Source organism: Poeciliopsis prolifica, unplaced genomic scaffold (genome assembly GCF_027474105.1).
Source record: "Poeciliopsis prolifica strain line A6 unplaced genomic scaffold, Auburn_PproV2 SCAFFOLD041, whole genome shotgun sequence".
NCBI lineage: Eukaryota > Metazoa > Chordata > Actinopteri > Cyprinodontiformes > Poeciliidae > Poeciliopsis > Poeciliopsis prolifica.
The window spans coordinates 572,824-591,809 of record NW_026562416.1 but is presented as its reverse complement, the minus strand read 5'-3'; the positions used below and the strand labels follow the sequence as shown (position 1 = coordinate 591,809).

At 49.8% G+C, this 18,986-nt stretch overlaps 3 protein-coding genes across 3 annotated transcripts; 1 reads left to right on the top strand and 2 right to left on the bottom strand.

The window, feature by feature from the left end:
- Positions 1-72: 72 nt before the first annotated feature.
- On the bottom strand, positions 73-4,408 carry LOC129375736 (protein OSCP1-like). Its single transcript, XM_055054985.1, has 11 exons — positions 4,216-4,408; positions 4,090-4,119; positions 3,812-3,966; positions 2,924-3,091; positions 2,768-2,848; positions 2,402-2,505; positions 1,274-1,402; positions 1,150-1,204; positions 918-1,063; positions 787-844; positions 73-335 (listed from the first exon to the last, which is right to left on the bottom strand). The coding sequence occupies exons 1-11, from the start codon at positions 4,325-4,327 to the stop codon at positions 213-215; spliced, it is 1,161 nt and encodes a 386-aa protein (XP_054910960.1). The 5' UTR covers positions 4,328-4,408; the 3' UTR covers positions 73-212.
- A 7,131-nt stretch (positions 4,409-11,539) lies between these two features.
- On the top strand, positions 11,540-12,668 carry LOC129375668 (uncharacterized). Its single transcript, XM_055054907.1, has 3 exons — positions 11,540-11,586; positions 11,700-12,520; positions 12,565-12,668. Exons 1-3 carry the CDS (start codon positions 11,540-11,542, stop codon positions 12,666-12,668), a joined length of 972 nt encoding a protein of 323 aa, XP_054910882.1.
- A 1,366-nt stretch (positions 12,669-14,034) lies between these two features.
- LOC129375667 (collagen alpha-2(I) chain-like) lies at positions 14,035-18,796 on the bottom strand. Its single transcript, XM_055054906.1, has 4 exons — positions 18,751-18,796; positions 17,139-17,749; positions 14,806-15,254; positions 14,035-14,050 (listed from the first exon to the last, which is right to left on the bottom strand). The coding sequence occupies exons 1-4, from the start codon at positions 18,794-18,796 to the stop codon at positions 14,035-14,037; spliced, it is 1,122 nt and encodes a 373-aa protein (XP_054910881.1).
- Between the last annotated feature and the right edge of the window lie 190 nt (positions 18,797-18,986).

The window sequence follows — 18,986 nt, the reverse complement described above, 5'->3', positions numbered from 1 at the left end:
GGCTACTAACAAAGCACCATTTTTAAAGCAACAAAAACACGTTTCAGCCTGAAAGAAAGAAATTCTCCAAAGTAATAAGTTCAGATTTTATTGGAAACATCCATTTGAAGTTAAAACAATTAAAATGTTTCTGATTTACTCAGACAAACTTCCATTTTCACTTCATATTTTATTGGTTTTCTGGGTTTTAAAGGAAATAACATCTTCAGAGGTCAGAGGTCATCCATCATGGCCAGCAGGTCGTCTCCTTTACTACCGCTGGGAGTCTCCAGCTCCGCCTCTTCATCAGTAAACTGTCCGGAGATCTGGGCCAGCGCCGACGCCGCCTCTTCATCCTGGATCAAACAGAACCCGGGCCGGTCGGATCAGAACACCGGGACTTCTGACCCGAACCGGATTCATCCCAGAACTCAGACATAGCGTTAGTTTATATTTGTGTAAATGGCTCCACAGATTTAAGGTTTGATGAAACTGGTTTCATTTGTTAAACTTTTCCAGCTGATTTACTGAAGCTAAACGTTCCTCAGTTTCTGTTTATGCAGAAACATTAAAAATTTAGTGAAATGTTTTTGTTGTGGTTCTGGTTCAGACATGATCCAGGACACCAAACAAGTCTAAATATTGTAATGTATTAAAATGATATTAAAATGATATTTAAGGGAAAGTCCACCAAGCTGAGCAGCCAGCAGGGGGCGATAAATCCAATCAGAACCAGTCAACGTTCCGGTCCAAACGGGCCTCACTGGAGCAGAAGCAGCCAATCAGAGCTCAGCCGTGTTGACCCACCTGCACAGCCTGGATGTTGATCACCTGGAAGATGGCCGCCTGCTCTGCTGGAGTGCTGCTGGGCAACAGACACAACGCCAGTAAGCGGGAAGAACTCCGGATTAACCGGGAACTGAAGAGGAAGAACTCACCCCTCCTCATCCTCCTCCGGGTCCGAGGGGAACAGGCTGATCCGGAACTGCGGCGTCACGGCGGGAACGGACCCAGCCTTCATGCAGCCCATGAGCCGGGCCAGCAGGTTCAGCTCCTCCTTAGCCAGCCGGTTGGTTCTGTCCGGCTGCAGGACGCAGAACGGACCGCAGGGTTCAACCAGAACCAAACAGAACCAGAACCACCTGGTCTGGACCAGCTCAGACTTGTTACCTGGGCTCCAGGTGTTCTGGACGTCTGGGTCTCCTCCGGACGCTTGGACTGGTACCTGGAACAGGAAGCGGGGTCAGGCGGAGTGGGTTGTGGCTGCAGTATGTTACCGGCTCAGGGTTCTTACAGGTTCTGGCCCAGCTTGAGGACCCGATCTCCGCTCAGCTCAAACGATCCTTCACCAACAGAACCGCTGTAGGTTCCCCCAGGTGGGAACTCGCTCCGACCCACTTCCCTCCCTCTGGGGTCAAAGGTCCTGGAACGACGACAGCTCATCAGATGGGTCATATTTTACTCAGGGATTCAAATGTCACAGTTTCAAACTTAGTATTTAATTTGCAAGCAAAAGTATTTACCTTGAATTTCATTTTTAGTGAACAAACTAATTTAGATCCAATTTAGCTTTGAGCTAGCGAAATGTTTAGGTGACTAACTGCATACTTAGCTGGCTCAAGCTAAATGTTTAGCTGATGTACAAATCCATTTATCAATAAGTGGGAGTGGACTATCAAAATAAAAGCTTGATAAACATCTGTTTAGCCTTCAAACGTTGATCGTTTGTTTTAAGCTGAAATGTTCAAGAAAAGAAACGAAGAGATGAAACGGAAGACCCAGCTTTTATTTTGATAGTCCACTTCCGCTTACAGTCTGATCTAGTTACTTTGCTTCAAACAAATATTTTGCTTATTAACAAAATATATAACTTTTTTTTAAATTAGCTATATGATTAATATTTAGTTTAAATCTGTCTTCAGTTAATATTTAATGAGGTTTAGTTTCTCTTGAGACAGGCTGAACAACTCAGATTATTGCAGTTCATTTTTGACATTTTTGAAAGGTTGTTATTCTGATGGGTCAAAAAGAACCAGCAGGTCCAGTTTCCCTGATCCAATCAGAGAAGAGATCTACTGAGTGGGCTCTGCTCTGATTGGACAGAAATCAGGAAGTCCTCCAGCAGTGGGAGTTGAAGACAGACCTCACATGCACAGTCAGAAAGTTCTGTGTTCTAACCGGTCCTGCTGCAGAACCAAAGACCAACATCTGAGAAACAAACTAGAATTTTTTTAAATCTATTTTTTTATTGTGGAAAAAACTGAAAAGCATAAAAATGCCGTTTGAGTCGGGTAAAACCCAATAAGCTTTAAATGATGGTTCTGATGGACCGGAGGTGATGTGGAGGTCCAGACAGAACCGGGTTCACATTGTCAGGAATAACAATCATAACTTATGAAGACAGAACCAATACCGGGCTCACCTGATCAGTCCCGGTACATCTACTCCGGTCGGAACCGGACCGGATGTCATCAGGACGAACCGGCCGATGGAGTTCTGGATCTGGTTCTTCAGGAAAACAGAAACCTGAAAACAAACATTGGTCAGGAGCCGAGTGGTTCTGACCCATTTACCGACCCGGGTGGTTCTGACCCATTTACTGACCCGGGTGGTTCTGACCCGGTACTGACCCAGGTGGTTCTGACCCGGTACTGACCCAGGTGGTTCTGACCCATTTACTGACCCGGGTGGTTCTGACCCATTTACCGACCTGGGTGGTTCTGACCCAGTATTGACCCGGGTGGTTCTGACCCAGTATTGACCCGGGTGGTTCTGACCCGGTACTGACCCGGGTGTGGATGTCCTGCAGGAAGGTGAGCAGCGTCTGTCTGAGCAGCTGGAATTCTCCGTCTGATAATTTGGAGTAAACCTGCAGGAAGAGACAGCAGGAATCACTCAGGGTTCACTGGGCCAGACAGAACCAGAACCAGAACCAGCTGCACACCTCGATGATTTTCCTGTGTGTCTCGTCCACCTGGTTGAGGATGGCCGGCGTGTCCCTGACCAAGGCCCTGGCGCCGTCCAGGTGGTTGTAGGAGACCAGCAGCAGGTCTCTGGGCCGCGGGCTGAGCAGAACCTGGTACTTGAAGGCCATGATCATCAGCTCATACAGCTGCAGGCCAGCAGGAGAAACAGTTTCTGGGTCAGAACCACAGAGAAGCCTGCAGACTTTAGTAAAAAACAGAGCTGATCACAGATCTGATTGAATAACCTGAATATGAAACCAGAACTGAAACACAGCAGGAAAATAAATAAACTTCTTCTCACTGGTTCTTCACTTTGTCTGCTACAAACTGTGCTGCCCCCTGGTGGACAGATGGAGGACATTTTTTAAACGTCAGGCACCGCTGGCTGGAAAGTTAGCTGGACTAGCTTCATAAACATCAGTTCTGCTAACACTAAAGAGCTTTACCAAAATGGCATTCAGCATAAGCTAAATGCTTTAGCAACATGGCGCGTAGCAGAAGCTAATGCTCCATATGCAGCCATGTTGACACCTGCCATGTGTCCAGGTGAGGCTCTCAGAACATTTCAGGTAAGTGGATTTTTTCAATGTGTTTGTGTAGTTAACACTCCTGGTTGTTTATTAATGTTTTCTTACAGTCATATTAATACTAATTGCCGTTCAATAAAGTTTCTTGAAGAAAGAAAGGCGAATGTGAGGAGAGGAAACGGAACTATGTAGAAATACTTCAAAATAAGAGCATGAATATAGCAAGCAACTATTTGAATAATTCTTCACAGTTAATAACCAAAACTTCAACACTTTTTTTTTTAATTTAGTAGAAAAAGTTTTATTGATTTACTTTGACAGCTGCTGTTTTTGTCCTACCCTGTCCATGCTGGCCGGGTTCAGTCTCATGATGGAGGAGTGGGCCAACCGGGTCAGAACCGTCTTCATGGTCCGGTGGGAATACAGCTGCTGAGGCTTCAGGAGTTCATCCATGAAGGATTTACTAAACATGGTGCCGACCACGTCGTTCAGAACTGAGCCACCAGAAACACAGGAAGTCCGGCAGCAACATTAGAGGAGCTAAACAGGAAGTTCTGTTCTAACCTGAACTGCTGACTTCCTCTAGGAGGCGGGAGCTAAACAGGAAGTTCTTGTACCTCGTTTCCTGTCTCGCTCTGACCAAACTCCTGTGTGGCACCAAAAGTTCCCATGAAACAGAGGAAGACAGAGCAGTTACTGAAGAGGCTGCGGCCCCGCCCACCACACCTGCCAGGTACGCCCACCTGTCTCTGATTGGTCCTCAGATGTGTTGAGCGCTCGCAGGCGCTGGTCCAGGATGTAGAGCATTTCTCCTCCCAGGTTAATGAAGACCAGCGGCAGCGTCCTCGACGACATCCTGCTGGTCCCGACCCACTTCCCAGAGCAGAGGTCAGAGGTCAGAGGCAGCTGGGAGCTGCTGGCTGTTCCTGCTGGGAATTGCCACCATGTCTGTGTCTGAACTGATCCAGATCCTGCAGCTTCCCTCTAAGAGGCGACAGCTGGTGAGCAAGAGGATCAGAGCAGCGGCTCAAGCCAATTGGATGGGATAAAGACGCCAGAGTGACGCAGCCGGTTGAGCACAGAGATGGGGCCAAACTGGGGCCAAACTGGGGCCAAACTGGGGCCAAGCTGGGGCCAAACTGGAGCCAAACTGGAACCAAACTGGGGCCAAACTGGGGCCAAGCTGGGGCCAAACTGGAGCCAAGCTGGAACCAAATTGGAACCAAACTGGGGCCAAACTGGAGCCAAGCTGGAACCAAATTGGAACCAAACTGGGGCCAAACTGGAGCCAAGCTGGAACCAAACTGGGGCCAAACTGGAGACAAACTGGAGCCAAGCTGGTACCAAACTGGGGCCAAACTGGGGCCAAGCTGGGGCCAAACTGGAGACAAACTGGAGCCAAGCTGGAACCAAACTGGGGCCAAACTGGAGCCAAACTGGAACCAAACTGAGGCTAAACTGGAACCAAACTGGAACCAAACTGGGGCCAAGCTGGAACCAAACTGGGGCCAAACTGGGGCCAAACTGGAACCAAACCGGAACCAAACTGGGGCCAAACTGGAGACAAACTGGAGCCAAGCTGGAACCAAACTGGGGCCAAACTGGAGACAAACTGGAACCAAACTGGAGCCAAGCTGGAACCAAACTGGGGCCAAACTGGAACCAAACTGGAACCAAACTGGAACCAAACTGGAGCCAAGCTGGAACCAAACTGGAGCCAAACTGGAACCAAACTGGAACCAAACTGGAACCAAACTGGGGCCTTTCTGGAGCCAAGCTGGAACCAAACTGGGGCCAAACTGGAACCAAACTGGAGCCAAACTGGAACCAAACTGGAGCCAAGCTGGAACCAAACTGGAGCCAAGCTGGAACCAAACTGGGGCCAAGCTGGAACCAAACTGGGGCCAAACTGGAGCCAAACTGGAACCAAACTGGAACCAAACTGGGGCTAAACTGGAACCAAACTGGAGCTAAACTGGAACCAAACTGGAGCCAAACTGGAACCAAACTGGGGCCAAACTGGAACCAAACCGGAACCAAACTGGAGCCAAACTGGAACCAAACTGGAGCCAAACTGGAACCAAACTGGAGCCAAGCTGGAACCAAACTGGAGCCAAGCTGGAACCAAACTGGGGCCAAGCTGGAACCAAACTGGGGCCAAACTGGAGCCAAACTGGAACCAAACTGGAACCAAACTGGGGCCAAACTGGAGCCAAGCTGGGGCCAAACTGGGGCCAAGCTGGGGCCAAACTGGAGCCAAACTGGAACCAAACTGGAACCAAACTGGGCTAAACTGGAACCAAACTGGAACCAAACTGGGGCTAAACTGGAACCAAACTGGAACCAAACTGGGGCCAAGCTGGAACCAAACTGGGGCCAAACTGGGGCCAAACTGGAACCAAACCGGAACCAAACTGGGGCCAAACTGGAGCCAAACTGGAGCCAAGCTGGAACCAAACTGGGGCCAAACTGGAACCAAACTGGGGCCAAACTGGGGCCAAACTGGAACCAAACTGGAACCAAACTGGGGCCAAACTGGAGCCAAACTGGAACCAAACTGGGGCCAAACTGGAGCCAAACTGGAACCAAACTGGAACCAAACTGGAGCCAAGCTGGAACCAAACTGGGGCCAAACTGGAACCAAACTGGAGCCAAACTGGAACCAAACTGGAGCCAAGCTGGAACCAAACTGGAGCCAAACTGGAGCCAAACTGGAGCCAAACTGGAACCAAACTGGAACCAAACTGGGGCCTTTCTGGAGCCAAGCTGGAACCAAACTGGGGCCAAACTGGAACCAAACTGGAGCCAAACTGGAACCAAACTGGAGCCAAACTGGAACCAAACTGGAGCCAAGCTGGAACCAAACTGGGGCCAAGCTGGAACCAAACTGGGGCCAAACTGGAGCCAAACTGGAACCAAACCGGAACCAAACTGGGGCTAAACTGGAACCAAACTGGAGCTAAACTGGAACCAAACTGGAGCCAAACTGGAACCAAACTGGGGCCAAACTGGAACCAAACTGGAGCCAAACTGGAACCAAACTGGAGCCAAGCTGGAACCAAACTGGGGCCAAGCTGGAACCAAACTGGGGCCAAACTGGAGCCAAACTGGAACCAAACCGGAACCAAACTGGGGCTAAACTGGAACCAAACTGGAGCTAAACTGGAACCAAACTGGAACCAAACTGGAACCAAACTGGGGCCAAACTGGAACCAAACCGGAACCAAACTGGGGCCAAACTGGAGCCAAACTGCAACCAAACTGGAACCAAACTGGAGCCAAGCTGGAACCAAATTGGAACCAAACTGGAGACAAACTGGAGCCAAGCTGGTACCAAACTGGGGCCAAACGGGCCAAACTGGGGCCAAACTGGGGCCAAGCTGGGGCCAAACTGTAGCCAAACTGGAACCAAACTGGAACCAAACTGGGGCTAAACTGGAACCAAACTGGAACCAAACTGGGGCTAAACTGGAACCAAACTGGAACCAAACTGGGGCCAAGCTGGAACCAAACTGGGGCCAAACTGGAACCAAACCGGAACCAAACTGGGGCCAAACTGGAGCCAAACTGGAACCAAGCTGGAACCAAACTGGGGCCAAACTGGAGCCAAACTGGAACCAAACTGGGGCCAAACTGGAACCAAACCGGAACCAAACTGGAGCCAAACTGGAACCAAACTGGAGCCAAGCTGGAACCAAACTGGGGCCAAACTGGAGCCAAACTGGAACCAAACTGGAACCAAACTGGAACCAAACTGGAGCCAAGCTGGAACCAAACTGGAGCCAAACTGGAACCAAACTGGAACCAAACTGGAGCCAAACTGGAACCAAACTGGAGCCAAACTGGAGCCAAACTGGAACCAAACTGGAACCAAACTGGGGCCAAACTGGAGCCAAACTGGAACCAAGCTGGAACCAAACTGGGGCCAAACTGGAGCCAAACTGCAACCAAACTGGAACCAAACTGGAGCCAAGCTGGAACCAAATTGGAACCAAACTGGAGACAAACTGGAGCCAAGCTGGTACCAAACTGGGGCCAAACTGGGGCCAAGCTGGGGCCAAACTGGGGCCAAGCTGGGGCCAAACTGGAGCCAAACTGGAACCAAACTGGAACCAAACTGGGGCTAAACTGGAACCAAACTGGAACCAAACTGGGGCTAAACTGGAACCAAACTGGAACCAAACTGGGGCCAAGCTGGAACCAAACTGGGGCCAAACTGGGGCCAAACTGGAACCAAACCGGAACCAAACTGGGGCCAAACTGGAGCCAAACTGGAGCCAAGCTGGAACCAAACTGGGGCCAAACTGGGGCCAAACTGGAACCAAACTGGGGCCAAACTGGAACCAAACCGGAACCAAACTGGGGCCAAACTGGAGCCAAACTGGAGCCAAGCTGGAACCAAACTGGGGCCAAACTGGAGCCAAACTGGAACCAAGCTGGAACCAAACTGGAGCCAAGCTGGAACCAAATTGGAACCAAACTGGAGACAAACTGGAGCCAAGCTGGTACCAAACTGGGGCCAAGCTGGGGCCAAACTGGGGCCAAGCTGGGGCCAAACTGGAGCCAAACTGGAACCAAACTGGAACCAAACTGGGGCTAAACTGGAACCAAACTGGAACCAAACTGGGGCTAAACTGGAACCAAACTGGAACCAAACTGGGGCCAAGCTGGAACCAAACTGGGGCCAAACTGGAACCAAACCGGAACCAAACTGGGGCCAAACTGGAGCCAAACTGGAGCCAAGCTGGAACCAAACTGGGGCCAAACTGGGGCCAAACTGGAACCAAACTGGGGCCAAACTGGAACCAAACCGGAACCAAACTGGGGCCAAACTGGAGCCAAACTGGAGCCAAGCTGGAACCAAACTGGGGCCAAACTGGAGCCAAACTGGAACCAAACTGGAACCAAACTGGAACCAAACTGGAGCCAAGCTGGAACCAAACTGGAGCCAAACTGGAACCAAACTGGAACCAAACTGGAACCAAACCGGAACCAAACTGGGGCCAAACTGGAGCCAAACTGGAGCCAAGCTGGAACCAAACTGGGGCCAAACTGGAGCCAAACTGCAACCAAACTGGAACCAAACTGGAGCCAAGCTGGAACCAAATTGGAACCAAACTGGAGACAAACTGGAGCCAAGCTGGTACCAAACTGGGGCCAAACTGGGGCCAAGCTGGGGCCAAACTGGGGCCAAGCTGGGGCCAAACTGGAGCCAAACTGGAACCAAACTGGAACCAAACTGGGGCTAAACTGGAACCAAACTGGAACCAAACCGGAACCAAACTGGGGCCAAACTGGAGCCAAACTGGAGCCAAGCTGGAACCAAACTGGGGCCAAACTGGAGCCAAACTGCAACCAAACTGGAACCAAACTGGAGCCAAGCTGGAACCAAATTGGAACCAAACTGGAGACAAACTGGAGCCAAGCTGGTACCAAACTGGGGCCAAACTGGGGCCAAGCTGGGGCCAAACTGGGGCCAAGCTGGGGCCAAACTGGAGCCAAACTGGAGCCAAACTGGAACCAAACTGGGGCCAAGCTGGAACCAAACTGGAACCAAACTGGGGCCAAACTGGAGCCAAACTGGAACCAAACTGGGGCCAAGCTGGAACCAAACTGGGGCCAAACTGGAGCCAAACTGGAACCAAACTGGAACCAAACTGGGGCCAAACTGGAGCCAAACTGGAACCAAACTGGGGCCAAACTGGGGCCAAACTGGAACCAAACTGGGGCCAAACTGGAACCAAACTGGGGCCAAACTGGAGCCAAACTGGAACCAAACTGGAACCAAACTGGAACCAAACTGGAGCCAAGCTGGAACCAAACTGGAGCCAAACTGGAGCCAAACTGGAACCAAACTGGAACCAAACTGGAACCAAACTGGAGCCAAGCTGGAACCAAACTGGGGCCAAGCTGGAACCAAACTGGGGCCAAGCTGGAACCAAACTGGGGCCAAACTGGAGCCAAACTGGAACCAAACCGGAACCAAACTGGGGCTAAACTGGAACCAAACTGGAGCTAAACTGGAACCAAACTGGAACCAAGCTGGAACCAAACTGGGGCTAAACTGGAACCAAACTGGAGCTAAACTGGAACCAAACTGGAACCAAGCTGGAACCAAACTGGGGCCAAACTGGAGCCAAACTGGAACCAAACTGGGGCCAAACTGGAACCAAACCGGAACCAAACTGGGGCCAAACTGGAGCCAAACTGGAGCCAAGCTGGAACCAAACTGGGGCCAAACTGGAGCCAAACTGCAACCAAACTGGAACCAAACTGGAACCAAACTGGAACCAAACTGGGGCCAAACTGGAACCAAACTGGAGCCAAACTGGAACCAAACTGGAGCCAAGCTGGAACCAAACTGGGGCCAAGCTGGAACCAAACTGGAACCAAACTGGGGCCAAACTGGAACCAAACTGGAACCAAACTGGGGCCAAGCTGGGGCCAAACCGGAACCAAACTGGGGCTAAACTGGAACCAAACTGGAGCTAAACTGGAACCAAACTGGAACCAAGCTGGAACCAAACTGGGGCCAAACTGGAGCCAAACTGGAACCAAACTGGGGCCAAACTGGAACCAAACCGGAACCAAACTGGGGCCAAACTGGAGCCAAACTGGAGCCAAGCTGGAACCAAACTGGGGCCAAACTGGAGCCAAACTGGAACCAAACTGGAACCAAACTGGAACCAAACTGGAACCAAACTGGGGCCAAACTGGAACCAAACTGGAGCCAAACTGGAACCAAACTGGAGCCAAGCTGGAACCAAACTGGGCCAAGCTGGAACCAAACTGGAACCAAACTGGGGCTAAACTGGAACCAAACTGGAACCAAACTGGGGCCAAGCTGGGGCCAAACTGGAGCCAAACTGGAACCAAACTGGAACCAAACTGGGGCCAAACTGGAGCCAAACTGGAACCAAACTGGAGCCAAACTGGAACCAAACTGGAACCAAACTGGAGCCAAACTGGAGCCAAACTGGAACCAAACTGGAGCCAAACTGGAACCAAACTGGAGCCAAACTGGGGCCAAAAACATATAGAAATACACCACCATGACATCTAGAGAATAAATACAATTAAAATGTGGATTATTAGCATTTATATAATAAGAATGGTTTTGTAGTTCCCATAAACACATAAAGTTTGACTGTTGACCTCCAACTTCGTTAGACTGTTGATCAAATCTAAACATCAGATCATGTTCACAAATAGTCCTGACACTAAAGAAGCTCCATTTTGGTCAAAGTTTTCATAAATAACTGTTTTTAATTGTATTAAACTGAGTTTTTGCGTATATAGAATCCAAAACATACCAAAATGTATTTGTTCCCCAAATATCCGTCAACATTATGTCTGATTTTCAGTTTTTTCTCCTGTTCGTGTTTCTGCTTGTCTTCAAGAAAACTTGAACCGTCAAAAGGAATCGTTCGTTAGTCCAGACCCGAACCCTCCGCTTGACCCGAAACCAAAACATGACAAGTTTTACTTCTGATGCTGTAATTCATCTCAAACAACGTTACTGAACATTCATCAACTTCAAACTTTAGGAAGTCAGACTCTGCAGACCTCAAGTAGCAGGTTAAAGGTTGTGACCCTGAATCAGTATGGCTGCTTGGAAGGGTCGAAAGTGAGACTCTTTTCTCCAAAAACAAGAATCAATGTTTAGCAGAGCTGCATCTGATGGAGGACGAGACGACCGGGACAATGTCCTCTGGACATGTTGGACCAGGATGGAGGAATCTAACACAACAGACCAGCCAGTGGGACCAGCTTGTCGTCTATCCTGGGTATTCTAGCGTCAGATCTGAGTCCACCTGTCTCCAGCCGGTGAGACACATTTTACTATCCAAACGGAGCCGTCCCTTTAGGACGTCCATCTCTGTCCTAGACTAGATTAGAGTAAATCATGCAAATGTTGGTTTATCTCCCAGAGCGGCTCCTGGCTCAGTAGACAATTACCTTGTGAGACGGTTGAGTCCCTAGTCACCGCTGCCAGCACAATGTGAGGACATCGAGAAGACGAACCCGGAAAATCCTGACTTTAACGGTTTAACCTCAGAAACCAGCATGGAGATCCTGCTCTACCTCTGGCTCTACCTCTGGCTCTTCTCCCTGTAAGTCTTCATCTTCATCTTACCTTCCAGACCGAGTTCACAGCAGCTATAGGGGAACTTTAATGCCAAAAATCATTCCAAGTTTTGAGAGATAAAATGTTGCTCTCACATAGGAAATGTAAGCTCTTGACTTGTGGCAGTAACCATCTTCCGACCATTTCCTCCTCCAGATTGCCCTCCTGTGTTTACACAGGGGTCGGTTTCAATGACAAGTCGGACCTGGACTCTGGGCTCCTCAACAGGAAGTGGATGGCGTCCATCCCTGATGCGACTCCAGTCTCCGCCATCGCGGTTCCTGGAACCCACGAGAGCCTGACGCTGAGCGGAGGGCCGTTCGCGGTGACTCAGGTTTGGACTCTGGAAAAGCAGCTGAACGTCGGGATCCGCTATCTGGACATCCACGCTGGGATCTGGTTTCCCACCGACAAGGAGGTCGGCATCCGAGACGCCAACTGGCTCTTCTCCCAGGGCGTCACCTTTACCGCGGTGATGGAGAAGGTTCTGGCGTTCCTGGACAAGAACAGGGGCGAGGCGGTGCTGATGAAGGTGACGCTACACGGCCTGTACCAAGACAGAGCGGCGCGGATGGTGGAACAGCAGCTGCAGAGGTTTGAGGGCAGAATCTGGAGGAAGGTGTCGGTACCAGAACTGGGACAGGTCCGAGGGAAGATCGTCTTTCTGCAGAACAGGAAGTTCCCCGTGGGAACGGAGAACCACCGTTCCTATCTCTTTGAGTCCAACCAGCTGAAAGACATAGAGGAGAAACTGAGACATGTCCGGTGGCATCTCTGCGGCCATTACATCCTGCTGACCCAAACCGCCGCCGCCGCGCTGCAGAGGCCCAAGGTGCTGGCCCGATCCGTCAACCGCCAGCTCAGCGACCTGGTCCGCCGCCGCAGGCACGGCGCCGGCGCCGGCTGCCTGGGCGTCATCAGCATGGACTTCCCCAGCGCCGAGCTGATCCGCAACATCATCCAGCTGGGAACCTGCGGCTGCAGGCCGACTGCGGGCCGGCCGAGAGCTCCGGAGGGACCGGGACTGGCAGAACCGGGGCAACCGGGAGAAGAACCAGAAAAAACTGAACCAGGAGAACCTGGACAAGAACATGGAGAACAAGAACCAGGAGAACCAACAGAACCTGGAGAACCAACAGAACCTGGAGAACCAACAGAACCAGAACCTGGAGAACCAGCAGAACCACAAGAACCAACAGAACCTGGAGAACCGACAGAACCTGGGGAACCAACAGAACCTGGAGAACCAACAGAACCTGGAGAACCAACAGAACCTGGAGAACCAACAGAACCTGGAGAACCAACAGAACCAGAACCTGGAGAACCAGCAGAACCACAAGAACCAACAGAACCTGGAGAACCAACAGAACCTGGAGAACCAACAGAACCAGGAGAACTAACAGAACCAGAACCTGCAGAACCAGCAGAACCAGAACCCAGAGAACCAACACAACCTGGAGAACCAACAGAACCAGAAGAACCAAAAGAACCAGAAGAACCAAAAGAACCTGGAGAACCAACAGAACCAGAACCTGGAGAACCAACAGAACCAGAACCTGGAGAACCAACAGAACCAGAAGAACCAACAGAACCTGGAGAACCAACAGAACCAGAACCTGGAGAACCAACAGAACCTGGAGAACCAACAGAACCTGGAGAACCAACAGAACCAGAACCTGCAGAACCAGAACCCAGAGAACAAACACAACCTGGAGAACCAACAGAGCCAGAAGAACCAACAGAACCAGGAGAATCAACAGAACCTGGAGAACCAATAGAACCAGGAGAACCAACAGAACCAGAACCTGCAGAACCAACAGAACCAGGAGAATCAACAGAACCTGGAGAACCAATAGAACCAGGAGAACCAACAGAACCAGAACCTGCAGAACCAACAGAACCAGAACCCAGAGAACAAACACAACCTGGAGAACCAACAGAGCCAGAAGAACCAACAGAACCAGGAGAATCAACAGAACCTGGAGAACCAATAGAACCAACAGAACCAGAACCTGCAGAACCAACAGAACCAGAAGAACCAACAGAACCTGGAGAGCCAACAGAACCAGAAGAACCTGCAGAACCAACAGAACCAGAAGAACCAACAAAACCTGGAGAACCAACGGAACCTGCAGAACCAACAGAACCAGAAGAACCAACAGAACCTGGAGAACCAACAGAACCTGGAGAACCAACAGAACCTGGAGAACCAACAGAACCTGCAGAACCAACAGAACCAGAAGAACCAACAGAACCAGGAGAACCAACAGAACCCGGAGAACCAACAGAACCTGGAGAACCAACAGAACCTGGAGAACCGACAGAACCTGGGGAACCAACAGAACCTGGAGAACCAACAGAACCTGGAGAACCAACAGAACCTGGAGAACCAACAGAACCAGGAAAATCAACAGAACCAATAGAACCAGGAGAACTAACAGAACCAGAACCTGCAGAACCAGCAGAACCAGAACCCAGAGAACCAACACAACCTGGAGAACCAACAGAACCAGAAGAACCAAAAGAACCAGAAGAACCAACAGAACCTGGAGAACCAACAGAACCTGCAGAACCAACAGAACCTGGAGAACCAACAGAACCTGGAGAACCAACAGAACCTGGAGAAACAACAGAACCAGAACCTGGAGAACCAGCAGAACCACAAGAACCAACAGAACCTGGAGAACCAACAGAACCTGGAGAACCAACAGAACCTGGAGAACCAACAGAACCAGAAAAATCAACAGAACCTGGAGAACCAATAGAACCAGGAGAACCAACAGAACCAGAACCTGCAGAACCAGAACCCAGAGAACAAACACAACCTGGAGAACCAACAGAGCCAGAAGAACCAACAGAACCAGGAGAATCAACAGAACCTGGAGAACCAATAGAACCAGGAGAACCAACAGAACCAGAACCTGCAGAACCAACAGAACCAGAAGAACCAACAGAACCTGGAGAGCCAACAGAACCAGAAGAACCTGCAGAACCAACAGAACCAGGAGAATCAACAGAACCTGGAGAACCAACAGAGCCAGAAGAACCAACAGAACCAGGAGAATCAACAGAACCTGGAGAACCAATAGAACCAGGAGAACCAACAGAACCAGAACCTGCAGAACCAACAGAACCAGAAGAACCAACAGAACCTGGAGAGCCAACAGAACCAGAAGAACCTGCAGAACCAACAGAACCAGAAGAACCAACAGAACCTGGAGAACCAACAGAACCTGGAGAACCAACAGAACCAGAAGAACCAACAGAACCTGCAGAACCAACAGGACCTGGAAAACCAACAGAACCTGGAGAACCAACAGAACCTGCAGAACCAACAGAACCAGAAGAACCAACAGAACCAGGAGAACCAACAGAACCCGGAGAACCAACAGAACCTGGAGAACCAACAGAACCAACAGAACCTGGAGAACCAACAGAACCTGGAGAACCAACAGAACCTGGAGAACCGACAGAACCTGGGGAACCAACAGAACCTGGCGAACCAACAGAACCAGGAAAATCAACAGAACCAATAGAACCAGGAGAACTAACAGAACCAGAACCAGCAGAACCAGAACCCAGAGAACCAACACAACCTGGAGAACCAACAGAACCAGAAGAACCAAAAGAACCAGAAGAACCAACAGAACCTGGAGAACCAACAGAACCTGCAGAACCAAAAGAACCTGGAGAACCAACAGAACCTGGAGAACCAACAGAACATGGAGAACCAACAGAACCAGAACCTGGAGAACCAACAGAACCAGAAGAACCAACAGAACCTGGAGAACCAACAGAACCTGGAGAACCAACAGAACCAGAAAAATCAACAGAACCTGGAGAACCAATAGAACCAGGAGAACCAACAGAACCAGAACCTGCAGAACCAACAGAACCAGAACCCAGAGAACAAACACAACCTGGAGAACCAACAGAGCCAGAAGAACCAACAGAACCAGGAGAACCAACAGAACCAGAACCTGCAGAACCAACAGAACCAGAAGAACCAACAGAACCTGGAGAACCAACAGAACCAGAAGAACCTGCAGAACCAACAGAACCAGAAGAACCAAAAGAACCAGCTGAACCAACAGAACCAGAAGAACCAACAGAACCTGGACAACCAACAGAACCTGAAGAACCAGGAGAATCAACAGAACCTGGAGAACCAACAGAACCTGGAGAACCAACAGAACCTGGAGAACCAACAGAACCTGCAGAACCAACAGAACCAGGAGAACCAACAGAACCAGAAGAACCAACAGAACCAGAAGAACCAAAAGAACCAGCTGAACCAACAGAACCAGAAGAACCCACAGAACCTGGAGAATCAACAGAACCTGGAGAACCAACAGAACCCGGAGAACCAACAGAACCTGAAGAACCAACAGAACCTGGAGAGCCAACAGAACCTGAACCTGCAGAACCAAAAGAACCTGGAGAACCAACAGAACCAGAAGAACCCACAGAACCTGAAGAACCAACTGAACATGGAGAACCAACAGAACCTGGAGAACCAACAGAACCAGAACCTGCAGAACCAACAGAACCTGGAGAATCAACAGAACCGGAACCCGGAGAACCAAAAGAACCAGGAGAACCAACAGAACCAGAAGAACCAACAGAACCTGGAGAACCAACAGAACCTGGAGAACCAACAGAACCTGAAGAACCAGGAGAATCAACAGGACCAGGAGAACCAGGAGAACCAACAGAAACTGGAGAACCAACACAACCTGGAGAACCAACAGAACCTGCAGAACCAACAGGACCAGGAGAAGCAACAGAACCAGAAGAACCCACAGAACCTGAAGAACCAACTGAACATGGAGAACCAACAGAACCTGGAGAACCAGGAGAATCAACAGAACCTGGAGAACCAACAGAACCTGGAGAACCAACAGAACCTGCAGAACCAACAGGACCAGGAGAACCAACAGTACCAGAAGAACCCACAGAACGTGAAGAACCAACTGAACATGGAGAACCAACAGAACCTGGAGAACCAACAGAACCAGAACCTGCAGAACCAACAGAACCTGCAGAACCAACAGAACCTGGAGAATCAACAGAACCGGAACCCGGAGAACCAAAAGAACCAGGAGAACCAACAGAACCAGAAGAACCAACAGAACCTGGAGAACCAACAGAACCTGAAGAACCAACAGAACCTGGAGAACCAACAGAACTAGAACCACTAGAACCAACAGAACCAGGAGAACCAACAGGACCAGGAGAACCAACAGAACCTGGAGAACCAACAGAACCTGGAGAACCAACAGAAACAGAAGAACCAACAGAACCTGGAGAACCAACAGAATCTGGAGAACCAACAGAACTTGAACCTGCAGAACCTGCAGAACCAACAGAACCTGGAGAACCAACAGAACCAGAATCTGCAGAACCAACAGAACCTGGAGAACCAACAGAACCAGAAGAACCCACAGAACCTGAAGAACCAACTGAACCTGCAGAACCTGGAGAACCAACAGAACCTGCAGAACCAACAGAACCTGAACATGCAGAACCAACAGAACCTGGAGAAGCAACAGAACCAGAACCTGCAGAACCAACAGAACCTGGAGAACCAACAGAACCAGAAGAACCCACAGAACCTGAAGAACCAACAGAACCTGCAGAACCAACAGAACCTGGAGAACCAACAGAACCAGAAGAACCAACAGAACCAGAAGAACCAACAGAACCTGGAGAACCAACAGAACCTGGAGAACCAACAGAACCAGAAGAACCAACAGAACCTGGACAACCAACAGAACCTGAAGAACCAGGAGAATCAACAGAACCTGGAGAACCAACACAACCTGGAGAACCAACAGAACCTGCAGAACCAACAGGACCAGGAGAACCAACAGAACCAGAAGAACCCACAGAACCTGAAGAACCAACTGAACATGGAGAACCAACAGAACCTGGAGAACCAGGAGAATCAACAGAACCTGGAGAACCAACAGAACCTGGAGAACCAACAGAACCTGCAGAACCAACAGGACCAGGAGAACCAACAGTACCAGAAGAACCCACAGAACGTGAAGAACCAACTGAACATGGAGAACCAACAGAACCTGGAGAACCAACAGAACCAGAACCTGCAGAACCAACAGAACCTGCAGAACCAACAGAACCTGGAGAATCAACAGAACCGGAACCCGGAGAACCAAAAGAACCAGGAGAACCAACAGAACCAGAAGAACCAACAGAACCTGGAGAACCAACAGAACCTGAAGAACCAACAGAACCTGGAGAACCAACAGAACTAGAACCACTAGAACCAACAGAACCAGGAGAACCAACAGGACCAGGAGAACCAACAGAACCTGGAGAACCAACAGAACCTGGAGAACCAACAGAACCTGGAGAACCAACAGAACTTGAACCTGCAGAACCTGCAGAACCAACAGAACCTGGAGAACCAACAGAACCAGAATCTGCAGAACCAACAGAACCTGGAGAACCAACAGAACCAGAAGAACCCACAGAACCTGAAGAACCAACTGAACCTGCAGAACCTGGAGAACCAACAGAACCTTTAGAACCAACAGAACCTGAACATGCAGAACCAACAGAACCTGGAGAAGCAACAGAACCAGAACCTGCAGAACCAACAGAACCTGGAGAACCAACAGAACCAGAAGAACCCACAGAACCTGAAGAACCAACAGAACCTGCAGAACCAACAGAACCTGGAGAACCAACAGAACCAGAAGAACCAACAGAACCAGAAGAACCAACAGAACCAGGAGAACCAACAGAACTTGGAGAACCAACAGAAACAGAAGAACCAACAGAACCTGGAGAACCAACAGAACCAGAAGAACCAACAGAACCTAGAGAACCAACAGAACCTGGAGAACCAACAGAACCTGGAGAACCAACAGAAAAAGAACCAACAGAACCAGAAGAACCAACAGAACCCAGAGAACCAACAGATCCTGAAGAACCAACAGAACCTGGAGAACCAACAGAACCAGAACCTGGAAAATCAGCAGAAACAGAATCTGGAGAACCAACAGGACCTGGAGAACCCAGGTCAGAACCCGGTCCTGGTGTTCTGGACCCCAACTCTGTGGTTCTTCCTGGAATCCCTTTCAAAATAAAACACAAGTCAGAACCGGCATGGAGAGTGCGGAACTGCCACCGGGGGCGCTGAAGCCCCCTGTCAGCAGCAGAGCCGCCATCTTTGATCCGCAGAATGAGAATTAATAAAAGTTTAAAATCTGTGTTGTTTTCATTGAATAATCTGATCTGAATCAATTAGAATCATTTTAATCTAAACATGAATGCAAATTTCTACTGGAAGAGTTATTAATCGATAACCAAACTGCAACACAACATTATTGGATTAAGAAAATGTTTTTTAATTATTTT

What these genes read in the sequence shown, in the direction of transcription:
- LOC129375736 (XM_055054985.1), bottom strand. Translation starts at nt 4,327, where the DNA reads ATGTCGTCGAGGACGCTGCCGCTGGTCTTCATTAACCTGGGAGGAGAA. An exon ending in CACACAGGAAAATCATCGAG is followed by an intron (nt 2,849 to 2,923) that starts GTGTGCAGCTGG and finishes CTCTTCCTGCAG; the next exon opens with GTTTACTCCAAATTATCAGA. An exon ending in CCAGAACACCTGGAGCCCAG is followed by an intron (nt 1,064 to 1,149) that starts GTAACAAGTCTG and finishes TGCGTCCTGCAG; the next exon opens with CCGGACAGAACCAACCGGCT.
- LOC129375668 (XM_055054907.1), top strand. Translation starts at nt 11,540, where the DNA reads ATGGAGATCCTGCTCTACCTCTGGCTCTACCTCTGGCTCTTCTCCCT. An exon ending in TACCTCTGGCTCTTCTCCCT is followed by an intron (nt 11,587 to 11,699) that starts GTAAGTCTTCAT and finishes GCTCTCACATAG; the next exon opens with GAAATGTAAGCTCTTGACTT. An exon ending in CGGCTGCCTGGGCGTCATCA is followed by an intron (nt 12,521 to 12,564) that starts GCATGGACTTCC and finishes AACATCATCCAG; the next exon opens with CTGGGAACCTGCGGCTGCAG.
- LOC129375667 (XM_055054906.1), bottom strand. Translation starts at nt 18,796, where the DNA reads ATGGCGGCTCTGCTGCTGACAGGGGGCTTCAGCGCCCCCGGTGGCA. An exon ending in CTTCAGCGCCCCCGGTGGCA is followed by an intron (nt 17,750 to 18,750) that starts GTTCCGCACTCT and finishes GTTCTGTTGATT; the next exon opens with CTCCAGGTTCTGTTGGTTCT. An exon ending in CTGGTTCTGTTGCTTCTCCA is followed by an intron (nt 15,255 to 17,138) that starts GGTTCTGTTGGT and finishes TCTGTTGGTTCT; the next exon opens with CCAGGTTCTGTTGGTTCTTC.